Raw genomic sequence first — 26,965 nt, 5'->3', positions numbered from 1 at the left:
TGTGTGTGTGTGTGTGTGTGTGTGTGTGTGGTGTGTGTCTGGACACTGAAGATTACTTTTCTAAAAATATTGACATACTCTACCTATTTTTCTTCCTACATGGACAGCCTCTTTATCACAAATGATTAAATTAAACACATATACAAGAAGGATTTAAGTTATGATAATGTTATAATCAAGTCAATTCTTTATTGACATTACATCAATTTAATAAACATCTGTTAAGTACCTCCAGGATAATTTTTTATTTCTCTAGATATTAGTTGAAAAATATGTGAGCTCCAACTTTCTGTCTGTCACACAGCAGGCATAAAGATTTGGTAAATCTCTTGTAAAAGAGGCTGGACGCTACCTGGTATACAGGAAGGAGAGTGACATCAGGATATACTTATCTTTTCATGACTGGAATCTTGGAAGCAGGCATTACTGACTAAGAATATTTGGCTTACAGAGTGTTGAATAATGCCTGAACTACAGATTGGTTTATATTGTAAAAAGGGAGGAGAGAAGACATCAGATTTAGGAACATATATGGTTACTTCTGACTTAAACAAGTTAATAAAAATGCCTGGTTTGGGGGGCATTTAAAAGATATGTAGAAGTTGTTGGAATTACGTTACATATCTGAAGTTTTGAAGAGACAGGTATGGATATGTCATAAGATTATATCTCTTACTGAACACTGCCTGAACTGGGTGGTGGTGGTGCATGCCTTGAATCCCAGCATTTGGGAGGTAGAGGCAAGCAGATCTCATTGAGTTCGAGACCATCCTGGTCTACAAAGCAAGTCCCAGGACAGCAAGAACTGTTATGCAGAGAAGCCCTCTTCAAACAACATAACAAACAAACAAAAAGAAAACTGCCTGAAAAATTGTTATTAGCAAGGAAAGTTTTAAATATTAAAACGAGCAAATTGATTTTGTAACACCATACAAAATCAATCACTAAGAACTGTGACAGCCATACTCATCCTAAGTAGTATCTTAGAGAAATTCAAATAGTCATAGAACTAAAAAAAAGAGATAAACTCAAATTATAAAACAAGTAAATTACTTGTAGAATGTTCTTTCTTTTAATATAATTTGTAAAATTCTATTTTCATGAGAAATTTAATTTCTAAATCTTACCAAATAAAGTAAATATTTTTGTAATTAATATAACATAATTGACAAGCTTAGGTTTTTAGTTAAGTCACAGCTATACAAGTTATATTTTATACAGGATATAGTGTCCACTAGGGAATTCTTTTGCAACGTTCAGTTTCCTTTAATGATTTCTATCTCCATGAAAGGGTAGGTACAGGTTTGTTTGTCTTGATTGATGGCTTTGCCTATATGCTGTAAGGTCCCCTTCCAAGGAAAGTACTATTCAACTAGGGTCTGGATCTCCTCACTACCAGGGTCCAGTATCCAGTATGACTCACAGTCCACCTGCCAATTTAGACCCACTCAGCAGAAAGGCAGGCTCAGCCTAGAAAGACCCAAATTCCAGAAATGGAGCTTCTGTTGTTGGTTCAGAAGAGAATGACTCTAGTTTTCCCAATCCCTGGAACATTCCTGTTTTGTGGTTGCAACCCATGAAGGCCGGGGTTAGCTCTTCAGGGAAGTAGTACTCAGCATACCCACAGCATACCTATGGGGATCATCCTTATCAAAATGTTCCCCAAAATATGGCACCACAGAGAGGGTGTCCTCATTGGAGTATTTAAGCTTAAACTCATTCCACATGAAGATATCCTTGTGAAGGTGAGCGAAGGGGCCCTAGCCTTGGGCTCAGTTGCCAGCGCTTACTCACGTTCACCCATCTCCTCAAAAGCTGAAGCAGCTGCCTCGTTTTTTCTTTCCACTCAGCTCTTGGGCCCCACCTGAATTATTAGTCCATACCTGGAGGAAGGGGTGAGGATTAAGAAAGAAATCGACAAGAGAAAACAGATAGAACTCTGGAGGGCATCCAGTGAGTACCTTAATCTGCCCTAACTTTAGTACTCAAACTTTTTATATACTCAAATCCAAAAAAAGAGGAAGGCAAAAGACTTTTTTACCCTGATACAAAGAACAAATAAATGTAATTACCTCCTCACATCTTAAAATATTAAGCAACCAACCCTAGGTCAAAATATGCTTTTGTCTAGGCAAAACTTCTATAGCCAAACCTTAGGTCAAGCATCTTGTTGTATAACCTTGAAGGAGCGAGAATACGTCTGAACTCTCTGACCTGTAGTTAGGGTGGTCACTTTCATAGACCCCCCCCCCCACAGTCTGGGGCTTTTCTTTTCTTGGGGTATAGTTTTAAAGCTGGCTTTCTGCAAACTTCTTAGCATTAGACTGGGCTATCTTCTCACATGGCTTTATTTACACCAAGAGAGCGCTGAAATGGGTCTGGTTAATGCAGGGAAGAAACCAGCCTTTGGTACTGGGTACCACCTGGGCAAAAGTAGGCTCTCAGACCTGTTTATAGAACCACAGCAGGGTACAGACAACTGTGTTACCAACCAATGTCACTAGTTTGCCACCATGAAAGCGCCTAGGTTTCAAGAAGGCATCCAGCTGCCTCATCTCCCCTTGGGCATCTGCATTTTCAGTGGCCTATGCATGATGCCCAAAGTGGGGAAAACTGAGCGATGTCACTGTTAGCACAACTCATGCACCACCAGAGCTGCTGCCTCTGGAGTCCTTCTTGGCAGCTCCTCATTGCTTACATAATCGGTAATGCCGTTGCTCGCAAAGACACTGAATCCATTGTCACTTTCAAATGCTGGAACCCTCCCGGCAGGAAATTTTCCAGAAATTCCAGGGCACAGTAGCTTGGCAAAGGGAAAGGGGCAGTGCAGAGAGCACAATGATCTCAGCCCCACTGTACTGAGCAGGGAAGGCCTTCCAGTTTTCAGAATTTTTGTACAAGGTCCCAGCTGCCATGGTAATTCTGCAGAAAGTGGGGTAAGAAATTTATATGGGAGCACATGGAAATTAGAAAAGAGAATAAATAAATAACCATCTTAACTTAAACCCATTTGATACTGAGAGTTAATTGAACTGCCTGCAGGACAATATTAAATTATAATATGATTTATTCAAATAGGCTTTTTCTTCTATCAGTTTTTCACCTTAAGAGAAGTATAGAGTTTGCTTATTAAATGATGCTTTTGCAAGAAAACCTAGTTCATGACCCAAAAGGCAGCATGGAGACCATAGATAGCAGTTGCCCCTGGACCAGGAGTGCTGAGGAGAATCTCAGCTTGTCCATTGCTTGGCGACAAGAAATGGAAGGCAGAGAACCAGGTCAGAGATTGAAGTTTTGGGCTTCCAATCACAAGTCCCCTTTCCTGCTGATCTACTCATCCACTGGACCCTGTTTCTCACAATTGTTGGTTAAAAGAAGGAAGTTCAGGATATTTTCTTATCAGAAATCAAAGAGGTGGTTTAAATTCCCAAAAGAGGTCCAGGTTCAATACCCATGAAAATGTGTTTCTGCAGCTGCAGAGATTTGTGTAAAAGTCACAGAAACGTATAAAAAGGAATGTACAAAGAGATGTCCAGAGCTGTAAAAACTAATCAAACTTCCTCCATAGTGGTCAAGGTAAGCCTTGGAGAAATTCTCTGTGCTATATTCCGCTCTACTTCTGATATAGAAGGCAGCCTTGGTTTGTTTAGTTGGTTCTCAATGTACTTTCCATCCCTTGGGTTCCTTGGACGTTTTTATAGATTTATAGCAGTGGAAAGCACCTACTTGGATCTGCTATCAGTTTTGATTGGCCTGAAGGACTTCATTTGACATTTCTTCAAGTGTGGGTCTGTTGAGGATGAATTCTTTTCACCTTCTGTACTTTTAAAAAATTGCCTTGTTCACCTTCATTTTTCAAAAAAATAAAAGGAGAAATCGTTTTCTCTAGGCATAGCTTAGTAGTTTTTCTTTTAGAAGTTTCTGGATGTTCTTCTGTCTCTATCTTCTACCCAAGTAAGAATCTCCAGTGGCACACACATTTATTTTTCTCTCTATTCTGCAAGCTTCCTTCTCTGAGATCATTTAAGACTTTTCTCCTTATTGTTGGTTGTAAGAATCTAGACTTTGATATGCTCTGGTATGTTTTTTTTTCTATGTACTTCTAAATTACTGAAATTCCTGACCCTGTGGGTTCATCATTATATGAAAATGAGGATTGTGTGGCTGATTTCTTCATATTTCTTTGTTACCCATTCTGGCTTTCAAACTCCTCTTTGAAAGTTTGTATTTTCTTTTCTTTTTTTTTTTCGGCGGGGGGGGGGCATTGAGACAAGATTTCTTTGGGTACCTCAGTTGTCCTAGAACTTGCTCTGTAGACCAGGCTGACCTCGACTCATAAAATTCTGCCTGCCTCTACTTCCCAAGTGCTGGAATTAAAGGCATGCACCACCACACCATCTGACATTGTGTTTGATTTTGAATGGCTTATATTCCACCTGTATATTCAATGATCATTTGTTTGGTAATGCCTACTCTGGATTTAGCCTCTTTCAATGAATTTTTCATCTCAGCAATTGAACACTTCATCTCTATAAACTTTATTTTATTTATTTATTTATTTATTTATTTATTTAAGATCTCCATCTCTTCCCCGCCACCTCCTCCCATTTCCCTCCCGCTCCGCCAATCAAGTCCCCCTCCCTCCTCAGCCCAAAGAGCAATCAGGGTTCCCTACCCTGTGGGAAGTCCAAGGAACCCCCACCTCCATCCATTTCTAGTAAGGTGAGCATCCAAGCTGTCTAGGCTCCCACAAAGCCATTTCGTGCAGTAGGATCAGAGACCCATTGCCATTGTTCTTGAGTTCTCAGTAGTCACCATTGTCTGCTATGTTCAGCGAGTCTGGCCTCATCCCAGGCCTTTTCAGACCCAGGCCAGCTGGCCTTGGCGAGTTCCCAATAGAACATCCCCATTGTCTCCGAGTGTGGGTGCACCCCTTGCGGTCCTGAGTTCCTTGCTCGCGCTCTCTCTCCTTCTGCTCCTGACTTGGACCTTGAGATTTCTGTCCGGTGCTCCAACGTGGGTCTCCGTCTCCTTTCATCACCTGATGAAGGTCAACATTCAGGAGGATGCCTATATGTTTTTCTTTGGGTTCTCCTTATTTAGCTTCTCTAGGATCACTAACTATAGGCTCAATGTTCTTTGTTTATTGCTAGAAACCAAATATGAGTGAGTACATCCCATGTTCCTCTTTTTGGGTCTGGCTTACCTCACTCAGGATAGTGTTTTCTATTTCCATCCATGTGTATGCAAAATTCAAGAAGTCCTTGTTTTTTACTGCATAGTAATACACTAATACGTATATATTCCATACTTTCTTCATCCATTCTTCCATTGAAGGGCATCTAGGTTGTTTCCTATTCTGGCTATTACAAACAATGCTGCTATGAACATAGTTGAGCATATACTTTTTGTTGTATGATAGGGCCTCTCTTGGGTATATTCCCAAGAGTGGTATTGCTGGGTCCAGGGGTAGGTTGATCCCAAATTTCCCGAGAAACCACCACACTGCTTTCCAGAGTGGTTGCACAAGTTTGCATTCCCACCAGCAATGGATGAGGGTACCCCTTTCTCCACAACCTCTCCAGCAAAGGCTATCATTAGTGTTTTTTATTTTAGCCATTCTGACAGGTGTAAGATGGTATCTTAAAGTTGTCATCTCTATAAATTTAATGTTAGTCTTTTTACAAAATATTTTTATTTCTTTAGTCAGTGCCATGAAGGTAAATCATGATTAACTATTTGGAGTCACTCTCTGTAATGACACATCTATTTCAATCCTTGGTTGGTTTAATAGATGAATTCTTCTTCCTTTTATAGATCATTGTTTTGTTTTTCTTTGAAAATCTAGTAATTTGGGTGGTAGGCATCATGAGTTTGAACTTAGGTACTGAATAGTTGTAAGATTTTTGTAAATAGTGGAAAGCGTTAACAATGATGTGCTTAAGTGACTTAGTAACAATCTATGCATTTTAAGAATTTAAGATTTATTAAAGAAAACCACCTTTTGTCTTCCCCTCTCTTCTCTCTCTCTCTCTCTCTCTCTCTCTCTCTCTCTCTCTCTCTCTCTCTCTCTCTCTTTCTCCTTTTCTTCCTTTCTAACCCCCACTATATTTTCTTCTCCTTTTTAGTATTTTCTGGTATTGTTTATGCCTGACCACATATAATTTGTTTTCTTCCTATTTTGCTTCAAAAAAAACATAAAATTCTAAATCAAATTCAAATCTTTTGTCAATCTTACAAATGTGACTTGACAAACAAATATATCAAACCCAGATATGGCTAAGTGAAGCAAAAGTGTATAGCATAGTTTAAAGGCTATTCATCTGTAATGGTTAAAAAAAAAAAAAAAAAAAAAAAACTCTAGCTGCCTTTTTCTGTGCGGGGTCTCAATTCAGTCTCTTGTCAGATTTTCTGCCAGATTTTGAACTGGTTCTGATTACAATGATCTGAAAACTCCATAAGGGCAAGTATTGAGTGAGTTGGTTTTCATTTCTCATGTATCTATGATTATTATCATATCAGGGTCTGACTATTTCATTTAGTAATTTGTGTTTCAAATGGAAAAAAATACTGTGATTTTCAGTACTTTGTTTGGGGTAGAAACCATCAGAAGTTAAAAATTAGGTCCAATGTATCTTTAGCTAAACTATCAGTGAGAAAGCAAGATAAGTAATAATTTTTAACTATGCAATTTCTGTTCTTTTATTTCACAATGTATTTTTAGATCTATTGACTAAAATGTTTATTTCATTAAAATGTTTATTTAATTTCTTTAATCTTAATTGTGCAAGGAAATTACTCATATTTTGAAATAATATAGTCTTAATTTGCTTTATTCTTCTTTATTGTTACTTAGAATTATTTTTAAAAAGTTTTTTACTCTGAAATAATTTATATAGAATGAAGAGTTTTAAAATGCTTTCTGTAATGTCATGCCTACCAAAAAGCATTGTTATAATAGGAGATACAAATATAATGTCATGTAAATTAAATTGTAAAAAGTTATATCATTCAAACATATAACATTTGGAAGTATTTTTAAATTATGTGCAGAGCATGATTTTCTCCTTCCTTTTGGAGTAAATTAGCTATAAATGGTGTCGAGTGCCTCTTTTACTTAGATTCATTTAGTTTTATTTGATTGAAAATTTAATTATGTTGATCTAAAAACTCTTGCAACATACACACTTGCCTGTTCTATTGAGCATCTTCTGTTTGCTTCATAAAAATAAAATTGTATTGTACCAAATGAAGTACAAGGTATTATTATATGAATATTACTTTGCAAGCTTTCTCATAACTTAATTTAGCACCATCAATGTTTTTAATGATATTTTCATTACATATTTTGCTATATTTTCAAGGATTAGAGCAAAACTTATAAAAACATAAGATCAATACATTTTAACCTTATAAAGCACTTTATATTTTATATACCATGTGTCAAGGAAAATAACTTACTTCTCTTATTAATACTGTAATTTGTTTGAAATATAGTCTATTTTTTCCAGGAATCATGTGTTAAAAGACAGTATGAGACAATACCATTTGTAGTTCACTAGTTTTGCCAAAAGTGATTAAAGATCTTTTACTCTTGAATCAGCATTTAAATATTTGGATACAGATTTCAAAGAAATTTAAATGTAAGTAATCATTACTAAATGATGATCATGTTTTCTCAACATGGCTTTAGTGTTTAATAATGAAAAGTTATCTGGAAGATGTCACTATCACTCAGGGACATATTCGTATGCAGCTCTAAAGCTGACAAGGTGAGCCAAGTTCCAGGAGGTTTATTCAGATGTTTGAAATTCACCATTTCGAACACTTTAAAGGGCAGCACAGATAGCTCATAGGTTAAATATATACTGGTCTTGCAGAGGACCCCTAGTTCAATTCTTAGCAATGACAACAGGGAAGTCACAACAACCTGTAACTCCAGCTCCAGGGTCTCCAATGCCTCTGACCCCCATGGGTACCTACACATTGAGAGAATCACATAAATAAACAGAATTAAAAATAGGAAAGTAAAATTTCTGGAAAAGTGCATCCCATTTAAAACTCACAATGTGGCCGGGCGATGGTGGCACACGCCTTTAATTCCAGCACTCGGAAGGCAGAGGCAGGCGGATCTCTGTGAGTTCGAGGCCAGCCTGGTCTACAAGAGCTAGTTCCAGGACAGGAACCAAAAGCTACAGAGAAACCCTGTCTCAAAAAATCCAAAACAAAAACAAAAACAAAAAAAACAAAAACTCACAGTGTGCTCTGTTTCTCTGTCCTCCCAGCAATTCACGTCTAAGGTTGTTATTTCAGATTAGAGGCTCTTCATGCTGACACTCAGCAAGTTGAATGGTAGCATTGTGAAGTTTGGAGATAGCTTCTCCAAGGAAGAAGTCAGCACTCTCTGCCTGCTGGCATGTGTTGCCTCATATCTCTTTAATTTTATTTTTCTTTTTATTATATTTTATTATTTAAAACAGTTTTTTAAAGTTAGGTACATTTTTATCATATTAGTCCTTCCCCTAAGTGCTTCTAAATCCTCTCCCTGCTTCTGAGACACCCACCCAACATTAAGTTCTTTCTCAATAAATAAACAAAAACCTAATACAACTGCAAAGCTCCCCAAAAACCAAGAAAAAATACCTCCAAAAAAAAAAAAACACTGAACTGTAGCCAAATAAAAGCATACAAAAATCTGTGGAGTCCATTATCTATGATCTCCTAGTCCTGAACATGAGGCGTGCCCTGAAGTGCTTGATATACCCAGTTGAAGAAAGTTGTTTTTTCCCTTTCCAGCAAGCATAAGTGACAGTTTTCAGATGTTAATTTTTACCCTCATCGCTAAGTTTCCATTCATTCATTCATTTTTGAAAAATATAACCAAATAAAATATAAGAAGAGAAAATAAAATCTGTCATATTGAAGTCAGACAAGATAAAGCAACAAAAGGAAACACTGTTGGAGTGACCAAGAACTGGAAACGAGATAACCCAGGGACCTAGGGTAAAACCCACTAAAACTGGTCTAAAAATAGAATGAAAATGTAATGATAAAATGACTCCTAATGATGTGCTGCTATACTCAGAGACCATTGCCTAATTCAGCCATGACTTATTTTTACAATGGCTGATCATAGTTCAGCAAACTAGAACAAAAACTAAAAAGAAGCAGCGAGCATGATGAGAGTGGACGTGTGAAACTGGATGGAAAAGCCCACAAAGCATCAACCCTACACGAAGAACTACAGGCAACTGAAAAAAGCTAGGAGTAGGAGAGGTGGCATTCTCCAGAGAAGAGCACACAAATTGGTTGCCCAAGGCCAAATGAGCAGTCCTGAATACATTCATACAAATAACATTATGTGTAAAGAGCAGATTATATTTAGGTGTGTGTGTGTGTGTGCTTGCAAAAACAGTCATTGAAAGAAGACAAGAATATGAAGAAGAGGGAAGAGGGGTACAAGAGAAGGTTTGAAGGGAGAAAAGAGAAGAAGTATAATTGTATTATAATATCAAAAGTAAAAATAAGCAAGCCACCATGCCTCAGAGGAGCTTTCTGAGACTATAATAGCTCTTTGTCCCACTGGTTTGAGTCACAATAATCACAAGGTTGCACATAAATATTAACAACATTTTACACAACTATGGATACTTATGTCAAAATTAACCAGCTAGAACACATCATTTTCCTTTTGTCTAAAGTTAAAATGACTGACTAACAGTCATTTTAGTGTCAATACAGTGTTCTATATAACACTATATTCAAGTATTTATAATACATACATAAAATAAAAATCTATTCTCATGACAGCACCCTACCTTAATCCAACAAAGTGTGGCTTTTTTTTTTTAATCAAAAGTAGAACATTTCTGCTTGTGTGGAACTAAACAAATACTCAATGAGACTCTCAGAGCTGGCTTCGGATGACACTTGGTTCCTATTATCATCAGCAAAGAGTCAGTATCCCATAATTAAAGAGAGAGATGGTTGGGGAAATTTTATTTATTCTATCATTGATTCTGAATAAGGTGAAGATCTGTATCTAAGGTCGTCCAAAATATTCACATCTCCACCTCTTTGTAGTCATGTCCCAGACAACTTCAGACTTAACATTATAACTTCAGCAGTTTCTCTTTTTTTTTCTTTTTTTAATTGATTTTTATTGAGCTCTGCATTTTTCTCTGCTCCTCCCCCTGCCTCTTCCCACCCCTTTAGCCCTCCCCCAAGGTCCCCATGCTCCCAATTTACTCAGGAGATTTTGTCTTTTTCTTCTTCCAATGTAGATTACATCTATGCATGTCTCTCTTGGGGTTCTCATTGTTGTCTAAGTTCTCTGGGATTGTTATTTGTGGTTCATCAGTTTCTTATTTCAGAGCATATAATTTAGTGTGTTCTGCCCATTTGCCTTGAAGACTCAAAATTCTTAAACTGAAAACTTGCTTCTGAGTGTTTGAACTTTAGCCTGCCCACTTGCTTTCTCTTCAGTGATGCATGTTATTTGGGATGTTTTCCAGAGATGGCTTTGTGCAGTCTTAATTATCATGAATAACTACTAAGGATAAATAGGAATATATTTAAAAATTAAATCTGTTAATTAAGACTTCACCAAACATTTCCCTTGTGAAGTTGTGAAGACTCTGTCTATCAGACTGCTTCTAAGTGAAGAGCAGGGAATTAAGAAAACACTTGAAAACCAATGTCCTTGCTTACTAATTGATGTAAGGTGTCTCTCTGTATGCTGTGAATATGTTTTATGACCATTGGTTAATAAAGAAAGCAGCTGACTTGGCCAATAGTCAAGCAGAATAGAGCCAGGCAGGACATCCAAACAGAGATACAGGGAGAAAAAGCAGAGTAAGGGAGATGACTGACAGCAACTGCTGGGGAAGCAAGATGTGAGGTAACAAGCTATGAGCCTTGTGGTAAAATATAAACTAATAGAAATGAACTAATTTAAGTTGCAAGACCTAGGTAATAATAAGTCTGAGCTAACAGACCAAACAGTATGTAATTAATATTAAGCCTCTGGGTAGTTATTTTAAAAGCGGCTGTGGCAGGATGAGAAACTTCCAGTTTCAACTAATTGGAGATTTTCATTGATAAAATAATCATAGCATACAACACAATGTTGATCAGCTTTTCAAAGGTAGACTAATCTCTCTAAGAATAATCTTAAATGTGTCTTCAGTGAACTGTTTTCAAAGATGAACCAAAAGTAAATGCAAACCTTTCTTACTGCTCAAAGTAAATTTTCACAAGCAAATAATAGTAAAATAAGATTATTTTGTAAAATGCATGCAACTGTATTACCTTATGCTGGAGTTGTTTATTAAATTGTTGTTTCTTTGGAAAGACCAAATTAATATTTTATTTCAAAATTTCAAGAGTACAAACAACTAAATACATTGGTTACATTTACCTGATATCACTCATCTGCTCTCTCAACACTCAGGCATCGGGCCTCCATGCTCGACTATTGTAAATACTGGAAATTCAAAGGCTAGACTCAAATTTATGATTTTTATACACATAAATGTCATCATGTTTCAAATTTATAATTTCAAAAACATCACAGCAGGATGTCAAAAGGTGAGTATAAAAACATGAGGAACCTGTGCAGTGTACCTGCACATCATCAACGCATTTTGACCTGGTAGAGCACCATTCTGCTCTTGGCTTTAAATATATATATTTAAATTGTAAAATATAACTGATTCCTTCCTTAAGATACTTCTGGAAGAGTTGGGCCGCGTGCTTAGGGGAAACTGAGAAAACATGTTTCTGTACAATAAATCCACTCTAACAAATCTATCGTATTTTTAGCTAATTTTTGAAGGTATTCGAGGTCCAGGGATAGAAGGTGACATCGCCATTGACGATGTATCAATAGCGGAAGGAGAATGTGCAAAGCAGGACCTAACAACTAAGAGTAAGTGTCTCTTCTGTGGAGTCTCACTTGATGTGCTGAGGAAGTGACATAGGAACTATGACAGTAATATGTTTCCATTTCATACAAAAAGTTATGGTTTAGTTAAAACTTTCTTATTTCTGCATGTAAATCATCCAAGTTATGCTTCAATCAAATGATTAAATGCCATTGTTGCCATATTTGCAGCAACATAAAGTGATAGTAATGTCTACTTAATTCTATGTAAGACTAATGCACCGTGATATTAAAAACAGATTTAAAATATATTTATTTCTGCTATTTTGTCAGGGGTTTAGAAAACTTCACTAAAATATTTGGCAAATCCATACACATAATACTCACATAACCAAGCTGTTTTTAACTCCAAATAGCTGAAATATACTGTTTAGATAAATGCGGTTATGTGGGAATTTAGTGTGTATATTTTGTATTGGAGTAGCCCTACTTATTCTGACATAATCTACTTCATATTTGCTTCACAGTCTTGTTAAATAGTTTTGTTTTTATCTGCAGAACAGTTTGTATATTTTACTTGAATGATATCTTCAAATTTCAATTTTTTTCAGGTCCATTCTTAAATAAATAGGAATATTTCAAAAGAACTAGAAATATGTGTTGCCTTGGTCCCTAAATCTTCCTCTCATTTTTTTCATTTGAAAGGCTTTTTCAGAATCATATTTTGGAACGCATTTCAACTGCAGGATTTTCTTAGACTAATCTGGAAACTTTAATTCTATGAGCACACAATGAAAGAATAATCAAGCTAAATTTAAACAAATAACTCATCAATGATGTAGCAAAGTTAAAGGTTTGAAAATATATGTTTCTCAAGTCTGATGTGCACCAGAGCCTTTTGAACTTAACATATTTATGGAAAAAATATTATAGACTAGATATTGAAAGTCAACTATCCAATTACAGCTTAATGTACAAAAGTGACTCTATTATTTAACAATGTAAAAAACAAAAACATCAATAGGTTGTGGTATCTTGTTATGACACTTAATATTTAAAATACACTCTTAGCAACAACTACCTCGATTTTCACTTCAGAAAAGATTCTGCTGCACCCACATGAACCTAGTTTGCCCAGAATACACACATACACATACACAATGTATTCTCTTCAGAGACTGTGGGATTTCATTTTGCTTTCGGAACAGTTATCAACAATGCTACCCTTACATTAAATGAAGTTTATATCCATGTTGCATGCAAATGTTACATTTTTACCAAAATTAAATGCATTGGATTTCATAATTTAAATTAAACTTTCCAAATGGGGAGGATAAGAAAATAAAGCAGAAGTGGGGAATATTCTCGTGTCCAGGCTTTCAAATTAGTAAATGCAGAGTAAAATGTGTCTACCATATCCATAACTATAAATCTAGGCCATTGTCCCTTCTGCTTACCTTCGAAATAAAGCTGATATGTAGTGCAAAACCTATTTTTCCAAAATTATTTTTCATGTGTTCAATTTATTAGTTCAAAAAACCTGTATGAGTAAGTTTGTGGAATGTTTATGTCCTTAATGTCTGTTCTGGGCACTTATCTTCCTTATCTCTAGATTCCGTGGATGGTGCTGTTGGGATCTTAGTTCATTTATGGCTTTTCCCCGTCATCATCCTCATCTCTATCTTGAGTCCTCGAAGGTGACCTTATCTTGGCAGAGGCTATCAATGATTCACCAGGCACTGGCATGAAGAAAGAGTCTTTGTAAATGGACACAGAAAAAAAAAATAAACAAACTACCAAAGATTCCTCCACTGACTACTGACTCAAAAATTAATAATAAAAACAGCATTTTTTAAGCACTGGGGATAAAAAGACACCATGGAAATATAACTTATTCCAAACTACATATAGAAGATAATCTTGGCCTGGGTACAGAAGAGACCTTCAGGTGCTTTTGTGGCTAAAACGATTACAGCTTCATCTGGTTGAACTCTGGAAAAAGAAAAAAAAAAGAAAGAAAGAAAAAGAAGAAGAAATAAAGAGCTATAGAAATCCTCGTCAAAGCACAAAGTCATGGCTGGTTTTGTTTCAAATGAATAGTTTGCTTGTTACCATGGAAACCTAATGGCCTGCCAACAAAAACCTCACTGTAAACAGGGTACGTGGAGAGCTGGCATTTATTTTCCTTTCAAGAAGGTTTTATGTAGAGAATTAAATAAATGTAGGCCCTTTTACCTTTGGCTGTTACCCTTCATTGAAAATACTCCAAACTCAGAATTATTTAAAGGTTTCATGTTTCTCCCCCCTTACCCCACCCCACTTTTACTGTTGTTAGTTTGTTTTTGTTGTTGTTACTGTTCGCTGTTCTTTTTTTGTCTTTCTCCCTCCCATGGCTAAGCTAGATAACTGTGTGATGTCTCTTTTTGCATGCACTACTATCCAGGACAGTAAACCTGGGCTTACATATTACACAGGCTTATCGGAGTTTGCTTGCGGCCACTTGAACACCCAAACTACGTCATCTGTTCCTATGAAGAAACCAAACCACCATCTTTTATAAATTGCCATGGAAACCAAGTGCCTTCAATGAAACAAGCCTGAATAATTCTCCACTCAGAAGCTTGCACTGCAAACAATGGTTTGTGTAGAACTAGTTTGTAAACAGACGACACAGCCGAAACGTGCAAACTCCAGGCGAGATGCCCCAGCCGCTTCTGAAGAAGAAAGGACCCGCTGCTGCAGAAGCCCATGCAGACAAGATTGTTTGTTTGACCTCCTAGACAGCCATGGCCTTTCGGCTTATTGTCCATAGAAAGGAACTTCCACTGAGACCAGAAATGGGAGCAACACTTTTTTCTTCCAGGTTATTAAATGTGTCAACCAGAGCAAAAGGTTCTTGTGATAATGCCTAGCGCAGAAGGTGGTAAAACACAGAAGTGATTTTTTTTTTTTACTCTAACCTCCATTTGAAATGAAATTGGCCCTGCCTTTAGAGGAAACGAGGAAATGGTTGAGATTGCCGTGCGGACAAACTCTGCCGCGGAACTGGGCCTGAAAAATCCGGCTTTATTCTAAACTCTGAGGGTAATATGCCTCTGCCCTTTAGTCAGACTCCGTGCAAATTGTGAAATATTATTTTATTATTTTAACAAGATTAAAAAACACTTTTACAAAAAAAAAACAAAAACCTGTAAAAATGATTTTGAGCTACCTGAGGACAAACCATACCTTTAACCAGCCAGTTTTCCAATGCATTGTAAATTCCACTTACACCTGTTGGTTATGAAAATTTGAAGATCTTTTTCCTTAAATTATCTCAGCTTTTAACTTCATTTAAAAAGACTTTTGTCTAAAGAAGAATATTATTATTATCTGTTCTTTCCATACCCCAGGATTTAAAAAATACTGATTATGCAAGAAATTGGGATCTAAGTATTAAATTGCAGTATTTGCAAATATTAATATAAAAAGCACAACAAAATGTAGTAGAAATGACAAAGCTTGATTTTTTAAAACAACTGTAGAAATGTTTGTGCAAATTCAATAATTCAATTTAAAATATAATTTTACAGCTCTGTTCAATAAAGCCTCTTTCCAGGTAAGGTATGATAAGCAGTACGTGTGTTTGTTGGGCAATATTCACTTATCACTAAAATGAGGTTAGGTATGTAATTTACTGGTTATGTTATCTCGGGATAAATCTTCAGTGCTTCACACACAATTAAAGTCTGAGGAAGAAATTTTAATGGAAACACCCAATGCACTTTCCTTTATCTGTAATACGTGTAGGAACTGCTGTACCTCTATAGGTAAAGAATGAACTAAAGGCAATTTGAAATTTAATGTTTAATTTTATCATCAGTTCAAAGGGGGACATATCAGAAAACCTAGGTAGTGATAGAAGCAAGCTAACCCAAATCCTTTAAATTGAACAAAAGGAACAAATTACTATCATAATTTATTTGAATTAAGTAGTCCTATTGAATTTTTTTCAAAAATTCAAAGGTATTCTTCTATTAAGTCAAACCAAAGATTTCAAGAAAATGATACATGGACACTTAGCATCTGAAAATGTGCATTTGCCTATATTTCCACCATGTTGAAACTAACCACATCTCTTCACTGTCCAAGATTAGGAAAACACAATTTTATTTATTTTATTTTGCTATGTTTTTTTTTTACATTCTTTTTGCCAGAACACCAGGAGTATCTTTTGATTTAAAGAGAGGCTTAATTTGTCATCTTCTTTCAATTATCTTTAAGTTGGCTTGAGTCATGATTTTGCAAGTAAATGTAAAGGAAAAAGACCCCAAAATTCAGATTATTTGAAAATACACATATTCTTTCAAGAAAAATAACAAGGTTTTTCTTTCCTCTAAGTTATCCCGAGCCAACAAGCTGCTGTAAGTAAGAGATTCAGTTATATCATTACGCATTTATCAAATACTAAATGAATTTTTCCCAAACTTTCGCATTGTCAGAAAACACACTACTGAGTTCATGAGAACTGGCTGGTACTTCAAAATTCATTTTGATTAAACTTCTAAGAAGACTGTGAAGGACAGGGAGCAGTCAGAAGGGGAAGCAAACAGACTACTGAGATGACAATAAAATGGGTTTCTCACATGAGATCTGCATCCATTAGACAAGCTATCAGAGAGAACCGGTGTTTTGACTTCAGATCAAATGCTCAGTTGCTGTCATTGAAGGCAAATGGCCAAAAATGTGGAAGCTTTAAAATGATTTGGGAAAGTGAACTGGAAATTTTGTGAAATCACCTTGTCTTTAATAGAACCAATGATCACGAAACCCTTAAAGCACCTCTGTATTGATGGTGTTCCCATTCCTAACACAGCTATGTCTATCGGAAACTGGCCTCAACAACAATTTTCCTTTGCCAATTTGATAGTGTATCAGCCTATGATGGAGATAAGCCAGTAGAGTTGATGGATTTTTTGTTGTTATGGTTTGCTTTTTGTTTGTTTGTTTTTGTTTAATGGGGAAGCATCTAGCCATCAGGTTTTTGTCTTCTGGGAGACACAACATACCGTGTAATCTCCAATTATTGACAATAATTGATCCCTATCAATCAGAAGCAGGACCACTTTTCTCTAGTTAAATGATGTTCCTTTACAAGTTAACATTTCTACAACCGGGACTATTTTGATTGCAGTTAGCAGGATTTCCATGTAGTGAAATGAAGGTTCACGTGGGAGCTGGGAGAACCTGAGTATGAATATTCACCACATTCACGAAAGTTGCCAGAAGTGCCAAACAATGTGAAGTATGATCTTCTTTTCTTCAAACCTGAAAGTGAGAAAAAAAATCACAATTATAGGATGTCTAACTAGTCATGGACTATGCAGTTTATAACCTGATTTCCTTTGCTTTTTTAAAAGATCAGAGTCTTCTCAGATGCGTTACAATCATACCTGTTCTTACTTTTTTGTTTCCTTCTGATTTTCCTACCATCTGTTCTTATAGTTCCATTACGGATCACATGTATTCCTGGTCTACTGTGGTCCCTGTCACCATGTGGCTTCTTGTATTCAGTAGATCAGAGGTTTGCTCCATGACTGCATTTCCTTAAGAGAACTGATTAAGGGGCAGTTATAATGTCAGACAATGGACCTTGACACGAATGGCCTTCATTTCATGTCTCCCATTAATTTGACTCAGCAGAACAATGAATTCTTTCTGAGTAAGAACCTAGATAGTCGTTATACCATGTACTATATAATGAATATAATTCCACTCTTGACTTTCATACTTGGAAATATGAAGAAATATAAATTACAATTGTACTAATTTTTCACCAAACATGAAATTTATCTTAAGTACTTTATAATAATAAACTTACCTGTCAAAAACATGTGTCATTTAAAGAATAATTAATTCATTTAGTTCTGTACTTAAGACTATAAACTTCAAAGAAACAATTATTTTTCATAATCAATTTATGTTTTTATTGATAATTTTAAAGCTGGTGATAGACTGATCTGATTTTGGTAAATTTTCAAATGATTCTCCTAAGTACATGTTCTTTATCGCAAAACCTTTTTTTAAAATGTGCCTTTCAAATACGAGGGCCACTCGATAGATATTTAAAATGGAAAAAAATTACCTTCCCCCCAAAAATTCTGGTTGATGACTACTTCCACTGTTTCAGCTGTGTCTCAACAAAGCAGAAGGTACACTCTTCTTGCAACTGGGCAGTTGATGTCAATGAGGAGTTATTGCATTTTCTGTGAAAACAATAAAATCATAGGGTTCAATCCCAAGCTATTTCTTTTCCTACAGCATTCCCTTTGTGACTAACCCATTTAATTCATTTTCTCTAGTGTTGTTTTTAGAACGCAATATATATCATTTTCTATTCTGTCTTAGGAGAAAAGCTACTACAAAATTGATTTTTTTCAAAGCTAATATAAAAATGACTGAATATTCATAGTATGTATACATATAATTGTGTATGTTATTTCATGAGTAAAGAAAGAAATAGAAGCTTGACACTCTACTGTGAAGTACATCAGTAAGGAACAGTCCTGAGCGGGTTAATATCTGCCTTGAAATAGAAGTGAGAGATAAAGACAGGCAAAGCTTCCACATATTTCTATATGGATTGCTTTATGAGCACATGTTCATTTAAAGCTTAATAAGTTTATGAGTGATGGTTTCACTACCCTGAACCCATGTGAGAATCTCAAACTGGAATCCAAAATTTGGAGTTGGGCTGAGGTTAAACTCTGGGTAGAAACTGCAATAGTTTTCTCAAGGATATATTTACAACTGATTGAATTTAATTTCAATTGTACTAATTTTCCATAAGTTGATCTGAAATGTATTCTTATTTTTCAATAAACTGATGGGAAATTCTATGAGTAGGGATAAGCTTGGTAGTTTTGCTTGTTTTTGTATGGCTCTTCATTGTTGCCCTGGGTTTCCAGGCTATCATTTTTATTTCTTGAGTCTCACCAGTATATTTAAATGTATAAGTTTAATCAAATATGCATTGTATTATATTTCTATGAAATACGATTTACATTGAAGACCATAAAGTTTAGATGGAACTTAATTTACATTTTGATATTTTCCTTCTTCCAAATAGTTTCAGATAGCTGTATGTTATTTTACTTTGTTTTTTTTTTCAATAAATGAAATTATGTTAAATACTCTGTTAGTGTTTGGGGAAATTTTCTGCTGTCAATAAGCAATTACGTTTAAAAAAAACAACAAAAACGATATTTCAAATGACAATTAAAATGAAAGTGTCATCGTTTCTTTCACAATTAAGAAGATTGTATAGACTCGCCACCACTGTGAGCATAATTAGACCATCAAGATTTGGGTTGATTTTGACATCCTTTGTGAGAGATTGTTTACATGATTGGGATAAGCCATTAGACACTACAATCTTCGTGAACAAATGTGATTTAAGAATAATGATGTGGTGCGGTACCTAAGCTTCCGTATAAGGCATGGAATTACCGAAGCTTGATGACGCAGTGATTTCAGTCTGGGTGCTTCAGTAATCGCTGGTTGATAATGCTAACGTTATTCGGGGAGGTTTTTGTTTTTGGTTTCTTTTAATCAGATGTTCACCAGGACACTGTCAGATAAATGTAAGTCTTCCCAAAGAAACAGATATACTGTCCCACAATGATCAGTTGGAATCAGAGTTTTAGTGGAATTCTGAAAACTAGCGCAAGATTTTACTGTCTATTCTGCTTAATTTTTCTCTATCTTTGCTACTATACCTCAAAGTAAACCCTTGAACATTAAGGAATAAATATAATTAACATGTAACCCAGTTAATTGTGTTTAAAAATCAACTTCCTCCCTATGGTTCCTCCACTAGTGTTCTATTACTCTGCATTCTCCATGAGCTATTTAAATTTAGTAACATTTTATAGAACTAATCCATTTTTTTTTGTTTCCTAAAATACTAGGAAGTTATTCCTTAGTTCTATTCACTTTTATTTCCTTGAAGAAATTGTAACCTTGTTTATGGCAGGCTGTCTATCCATGTCTTGCATGAGGTAAGGTGTAAGTCTGGGCTCAATGAAAGATATAACATGATTTATTACTGATTGAGTTATATTTAAACTAAAAATCTTAAAAGGCTAGGAAATATTCAGAGCTGTTATTTTTTAATTATAAAATCATTGAAATTTCATAAACAGAAAATATGACCTGTGTGTTAGGAAAAAAGCAAAAGAAAATCCAATTACTGCAAAAGTTTTGTTTTTAACACAAATTCTGGTGTTTCTTAACTTATCAGGCACTCATAATGTTTTTTGTTTGTTTTTTGATAGAGGGTCTCTTATAACTCAGGTTGGACTCAAAATTTCTGTGTATCTGAGACATTCTTTGAATTCTAGGTCTTCCAGCATCCAAATAACTTAATGGAGGTATTTTGTATGTTAAAATTTGTTAAGAAATAAAAGTTAAATTAAATTTAAATTGTAAGCAAGCACCAGAAGTGTGTCAAAGCATAAATGCTAATATTTTCTTTGAGAAGAAAACTCACAGTTAACCTGGAGAAAATTAGACTAATTGAATATGCTTTTGCTAGAATCCCAGAGTAAACATGGAAATAATACTTTATAAGATCTCTTCTTTCAACTTTAGTTTATTAGTTAAAGATTAAGTGGTTTTTGCTTGCTTGTCTAATGTTCCAAATACATCTTATTTCAAAATCTAGTTTCTTTCCACATCTTTTGCAGTATAAATGTCCTGGTCTCCGATCACCTAGGAAAACGTGAATACAATATGCAGCAAGCATTTTCAGACATGTTTGATAATTTAAATTGTAAAACCACATTATAAAAATAATAGGATATAATCCAGGCATGGAGGCTCACACGTTGAATTTCAGTTCTCAGGAGGCTAAACACAGGAAGATCACCACAATTTTAGGTCATGCTGAGCTACATAGCAAGTTCCAGTACAGCCTGAATTACATAGTGAAACCTCTTCTCAAACAAAAGCCAAACAAAAAAATCTATATATGGAAAATAATAAATGGTATAAAATGAGAAACGAATAGTCAAAATCAAAACAGTACTGAGCAGAGATGGCTAATGATCTTGTAAATTTGTTTCTGTTTTGGATTATATAGCTTAATTCACTAAACTGCACAATTTAGCAACGCAGAATGTCATGGTGGTATTATGCAGCAATAGCACAGCGCTTAATCATTACGTAAATGGTGGGAGTATTTTGTATATTAAAATTTGCTAATGAAGTGAACATGCATCTTTGTTTTTGTTGATTAAGTTTTTATAATAATATAAAATATTTCAGTGGAACTTTGCTTGTGTCCCAGAAGCCCTTACAATATTGAGGAACGGAGGATTCTAAAGAAACCATTCTGATTCTACAAGCTCTATGGAGCTTGTCATTTTTTACTCACTGGTCCATTCCTTTGCCCTTTGCAGTGGTTTCTCTGTTTTGTTTTCTTTCAAGTTACAAACATTCTCACAGACAAATTAGTTCCTGCTAACTGAGAGTAACAGTTGTCTGTCCACACAGTCTTGTGAGTTTGAAACTAGAATGAAAAGACAGTGGATTTTCTGGCAAGAGTTAAGGAACAAGGGGTAAAAGTATAAAAAGAAGAAAGGCAGGCGATGTCAAAACCGTGTTCATGCCATAGTTGTCCCAAGGGCAGTTGAGACTGCATACCCAGGTCAGACAGTGCAGACTGGGTGAGATGCACACCAGGCTATCAGGTATTTGAGACAGCTCAAGCAACAACATGGTGAGGCTTGTCATGGAAAAACCCACAGTGGTTCCCAGAGAGAAGAAGGGGGAAAAGGCTATAGATAATGACTCTTATAAGGAACTAAAACACAGTATTCATGTCAGTAGAAGGGAGAAAAAGATAAATTTCACAGCCAAGTGCCTTCAAATAGGTACAGGAGCTAGAAAATGAAAATAAAGTATCAGTGAATTAAATAAGCTTTTAAATGATTTGTAATAAGTGTGTTTGTATTGATTTGACCACATACACGCCTTTCTCTTCTTCTCTTAGGCCCACTGTAAGGTCAGCAGACCTTGCCTTTCCAATGTGAGTTCATAGCAAACTGTAGGCTACTCTAGAGTACATTTTATTGTAATATTTCCTTCATTGAGCAAGTTCGCATTGAAAACTACTTCTGTTTGTTCATACTCTACGCCAATTTCTCATATGACTTTTCCTATTCTTATGCCCCCACAACTCTGCCTCTCTCCTGTGAAACAGGGAGACCAGCAACAGTATAATTTGGTATTCCAGGCAGCTGATGAGAGGCAGAGCACAGCTGTCTTTGTAAAGTGCTTAAACAGCTTTGTAGAGCTAAGGATGCCAAAACATCCACGAACATTTACTAACTCTTAATGTGCTGACGGTTTTTGAAGAAAACAGTGTAGTACTGAAAAGCACCTTGCACGCATTATGTTTGGAAATGAGCCTTCTGAATTATTTCCAATTTCTGCAATAGCATGACTTACTCAGACACACATGCTATTTACATGACTTGCCATGTCCAACGTGGGCATCTCCAGAAGCATCGCTTCATCTGCTGTAACTCTTAAAGACTAATCACTCACACTCACTAACTCTGTGAATACTCATACAATGATGACATTTCATTTCCAGCACTAGGCCTCTCATGACATCCCGAGCACAATTTTATTTGAGATTTAAAAGAACTGTGCAATAAGCATGACTCTATATGTTATTATCCAGTGTGCCTCTGTGCAATAGTAAATCCGAGTTACTCTTTGTACAACTAAAAATAACAAAGCACTTGTGTTTGTTACAGTAGCAAAATACTACCAGTTATGATAGGCAGTCTTATTTTAGAGAGGGCGAGTTGTAAACAAAAAATGAATTTTAGGATTACTGAAGTGATGGGGCAGGAGAGAAGTTTCAGCAATTAAGAGGGATTTCTGTTCTTCCAGAGGGCCCAAGTCCAGTTACCAACACCTACGTTGGACAGCTAACTACTATAATTCTAGCTCCAAGAGATCCAATTCCTTCTCTCGTCCCTGCAGATACCTGTACTTATAAAGCATTCACTCAAACAGATGCACACACAAACACACTTAAAGCAATAAAAATAAAGGTTTAGGGAAAGATTAATGAAGTATGAAATTAGGTATAAATTGATCAGTTATTTTATTTGAACCTTAAATGAAACCTCTATGACCCAGAATGTGGCTGGATTCACATTTTAATGTTAATTATAATCTCAGAGAGAAACTTTGAAAATGAAGACCCCACGGTTTTAGCATCAAAGAGATTTTGATTCCATAGAGTTGGAGGAAGGGGAGGAGCTATGCTTTTGAAAATGGCTTACTTAATTCTCATACTCTCATATTGAGCTAAGGAGGACAGGCAGCTCCTTGAAACTCACTGACCTGTCAGCCTAACACAAATGTGTGTGCTTCAGGTTCATGGGAGACACTGGTGGAGAGTAGAAAGGAAATAGACCGGTGGAGTGTGATTGAGGAAAGAAAGTATCCATCTTTGACCACACATGCATGTGCACATAGACATAGAGTCACACAGTTATGCTCATGGACACACACAGTAGCAAGTACATACCTTAGATACATAAACACAGCATTTACTAAGACGTTAAATGAAAATAATTCTGAGCTGTGTGATGTACAGCATTAGAATCATCAGATTCTCTACTGGCTATGATTTTACCCACAGTAGCTGCATGACCTTGACTAAAGAGTTTAAGAAGTCTTCTCCAAGCTGGGGCAGTGAGTCACCTTCCAGTAATTGGAAGTATGAGGCAGGAAAACTGTTGTGAGAACAAGACCTACTCAGTCTTGGTGTGTGTGTGTGTGTGTGTGTGTGTGTGTGTGTGTGTGTGTGTGTGTGTAGTTTAATATCCCTTACATCTGTTTCTTTCATACTTCTCTTCACTTCCCTCATCTCAAATAAGGAGAAGATGTCTAAGAAGTTTATTGCATATTTGGTTTTATAAACACCTACTAAGTTTTCCAGGGATTCCTACCATTTTATATTACCAGAAATGAATGAGTACTCCAGTTTCAGTGTATTCTCAGCATTTGTGGTCATAGCTCCTTTATTTCAATGATCCCAAATTTAATTTTTATTTGCAAATGAAAAGCATGTTTTTCAGTCAGAGGTCTAAGAGTCGAGAGAGATTTCTTCATGACCAGGCACTACTTTAAAGTGTAGTTCAAAATATTTCATAAACACAGCCACAACCAAATGCACCAAGCACTCCACTCCATTCGTGCTACCTGCCACCCTCAACCATTTGCCCACAACCAGCTTACCCCTCACCCTACCCTATACCTATTACCCAGCTTCCTTTTGACCCAACAATATTCTTCCCACTACCCAGTACTAGCTACCCTCAGCTTACTGGGCCACAACCAATGACCCACCCTATCCTACTGCCCTACACAAATTACCCTCAACCAGAGCTTGGTATTGCCTGCCTTGGGGATGACCAGCTCTGTCCCGTTTGAAAATTTCCAGAGTTCTCCAGCAGAGTCAAATTCATTGCCCTGGGATTCAGAGCAAACTTTTATCAGTTATTTGATTTTCTTTCCTCACTTCCTCATATCTCTACTGGAACCTCCTGGAATCACTATTCAGATAAAATTCTGGCTTTTCATTTCAAGACAGCCTTGGTAAATCCAAACTGAAAACCCTGGCTTATTTATAGAAGGGAAGGTCAAAATTCTGCTTTTAAAGACAAGCTGGCACATTTTATTCTGCTAACATCTCAACATGCTCACTATATATAGTCTGGGTAAAAACATATATACCATTACATGTTTTCTGACATAAGCTGTTCTGACTCCTCTGTCCTCCTGTCTGGTTGGATTTGTCTTGTCCTCCAATCTATGCTCCCTTCTTCCAGTATTAAACATGTTAATTCTGTAGTTTAAAAAAAATTGAGGGTAGGAAAGGAATAGATGAAATGGTTCATCACAAAAGAAGAAATTTGGGCATGTGGCGAGGTCTGGTCTACTTCTTTACAAGACTAGGGTAGGCTGAAAAATATAGCTTTGAATTTTCCAGACAGAAGCCAAATGCAGGAAGAACAGCACACCTCCCTGATCACATCCTAGAAATGGGCTGATATGATGGAGCAGAAAAATTAGGGGAACAAAATGCCACTCATTGCTGCCAACTGCACACATTGACCAAGAAAGCAAGTAGGTTAAACAATCAAAATGTGCTAGTATTATTTAGTACTTAGTGAAGCACACTTAATTTAAATTTTAGACTGGAAATACTAATTGTTCAGAATAAAAGTGATAATCACAATTGAAAGTCATTGGAGATGACAATATGTGCATGAACAATGGCAATAATGAACACTGTATGCTAGAGGAAATACTGATTTCTGTGACAGGATGTAATGGGCATATCCTTTAAGAGTTTTTAGCATAGTCCAATAAAAACAATTTTTTAAAAAAGAAATTTACACAAGTTAAGATATTGAATAATTTAAAAAGAATTTTTACTTGTTTATGCCCCTATACACGAATTATTTGTTGATCCCAACTATGGCTTTCCCCTGTGCTTATTCATTCTGGGAAAGAGTGCACTGAACATGAATGCAGCCCAGAGCTGCACTACATTCTTTTCATCTGTCTGGCCCAGAGAGCAGAGTTGATTTGGGTGTGTGCTAATGACACCTATTCTGTGGACTCAAACACCATCTTAATTAGCTATACATACCAAGATAAAACCCATGGATACACTCTGCTTGCTTCAGCCAACCATCTGAGCAGTTTTTACAGTCAAAAGTGAAGCCAAGGTAGATTGTATGGATAAAATGAGGTTTTCACTACCATTATTCTTATTTATTAAAGATTCACCATTATTCTTTGTTTGCCCTGTCACTTCTCCAGTTTCTCTTACAACTAGAATGGCATAGTCACCAATAAATTAGCCTTGATATTATTCATTGTTCACCTCGTACACTCAATCAATTATCACATCTGGTCAATTTTGCTTTTTGTATATAATTTAAATGTATTTTCAAATTATCAATCTCCAATGTGCCTGCTATAGACCGAGCTACTATGAAATCTGCTAAGATACAAGACTTCTTGTTGTAGACTTCTACATCCTATTGGCTGCATCATACCTCACATGTAGAATATTTAACTGTCTTAGAACATAAGGAAGTAAATATTTGTTTCTTGATATTTTAGTGGCATCCCATTGCTCACCTAATAAGAACTTAATTATTAAAGTAATAAAATGTCTATATGATCTACTTTCTACCATTCTCACTCATGTTATTAGCTCTTTATTTTGTTTTCAGATACTGAGCTTGCCTGAGTGTCTCAAATATGCCTTCTGTAACATTAGCACTTTTGTAACTGACCCTAAACATGGCTTCACTTTTATGCTTTCATTGAATATATGTGCTCCTCTGGGACCCCTACTTGAGCATTTATATCTAATCAGTTTATTTAGTATAAGCGTCCTCAGTTTTCCTTTATTACGTTTCTCGGAAGTTTGATTGAAGGCTGGCATGTTTTATTGAGTCCCCACCTAATACAGTGTGAGCTCCAGGAAACCAGGAGGAGCACATATTTGCTGCTTAACCATTTATTCAAGTATTTCTGAGCAACACAGTGTCAACAGTGGTGTTTGCCTCTTTAGAATCTCTGAGAAGCCAGTTCCAAAGAGTTCCTTTGAGATCCATTCCCTTCAGTCATGTTTTCTGTGGTGATTAAGTTCATCATCCATCAGTTATGAGATTTACAACATCAGTATATGTCATAGTGCTGTATAGCTTTCCTGATGATACAGAATTTTCTCCTGTTTCTCCTCATGCTGCCTGTTCTTCTAACCCAACTATCGTTATTCCAAAAGACCTGTGTTAACTTTTTCCCACCCACTATAAGAGTTTTAGCCTCAGTAGATTATTTCCAAATTGAGTTTGTTCTCCTAGTTTGTAAATCTTGAAACACTGATATGAGATTAGTCCCTGAATTGAGAATTCTAATAAATAATTAGCTTCTTCTTTATAAGTACCAAAAAAAGTTCCATAATCAATGTTATGTTTTCAATAGACTGCTTAA

The 26,965-nt window shown here is 36.0% G+C and overlaps 1 protein-coding gene across 4 annotated transcripts in view; it reads left to right on the top strand.

Annotated features, from left to right (window-relative positions):
- Mdga2 (MAM domain containing glycosylphosphatidylinositol anchor 2) overlaps window positions 1–19,029 on the top strand; it is a 733,616-nt gene extending 714,587 nt beyond the window's left edge. For 2 of the 4 annotated variants that reach the window (XM_026779216.1, XM_026779211.1), the window contains 2 exons: window positions 11,824–11,929; window positions 13,497–19,029. In XM_026779216.1, the coding sequence (XP_026635017.1) occupies window positions 11,824–11,929; window positions 13,497–13,585 (195 nt within the window). In that variant the 3' untranslated portion in view covers window positions 13,586–19,029. The remainder of the gene's footprint in view (window positions 1–11,823; window positions 11,930–13,496) is intronic. The other 2 variants (XR_003376942.1, XR_003376941.1) reach the window with 2 other exon arrangements.
- The last annotated feature ends 7,936 nt before the right edge of the window (window positions 19,030–26,965 follow it).

Source organism: Microtus ochrogaster, chromosome 1 (genome assembly GCF_000317375.1).
Source record: "Microtus ochrogaster isolate Prairie Vole_2 chromosome 1, MicOch1.0, whole genome shotgun sequence".
NCBI classification, from domain to species: domain Eukaryota; kingdom Metazoa; phylum Chordata; class Mammalia; order Rodentia; family Cricetidae; genus Microtus; species Microtus ochrogaster.
Note: the sequence above shows the minus strand (reverse complement) of the source record. Positions and strands in the feature narration are given on the sequence as shown.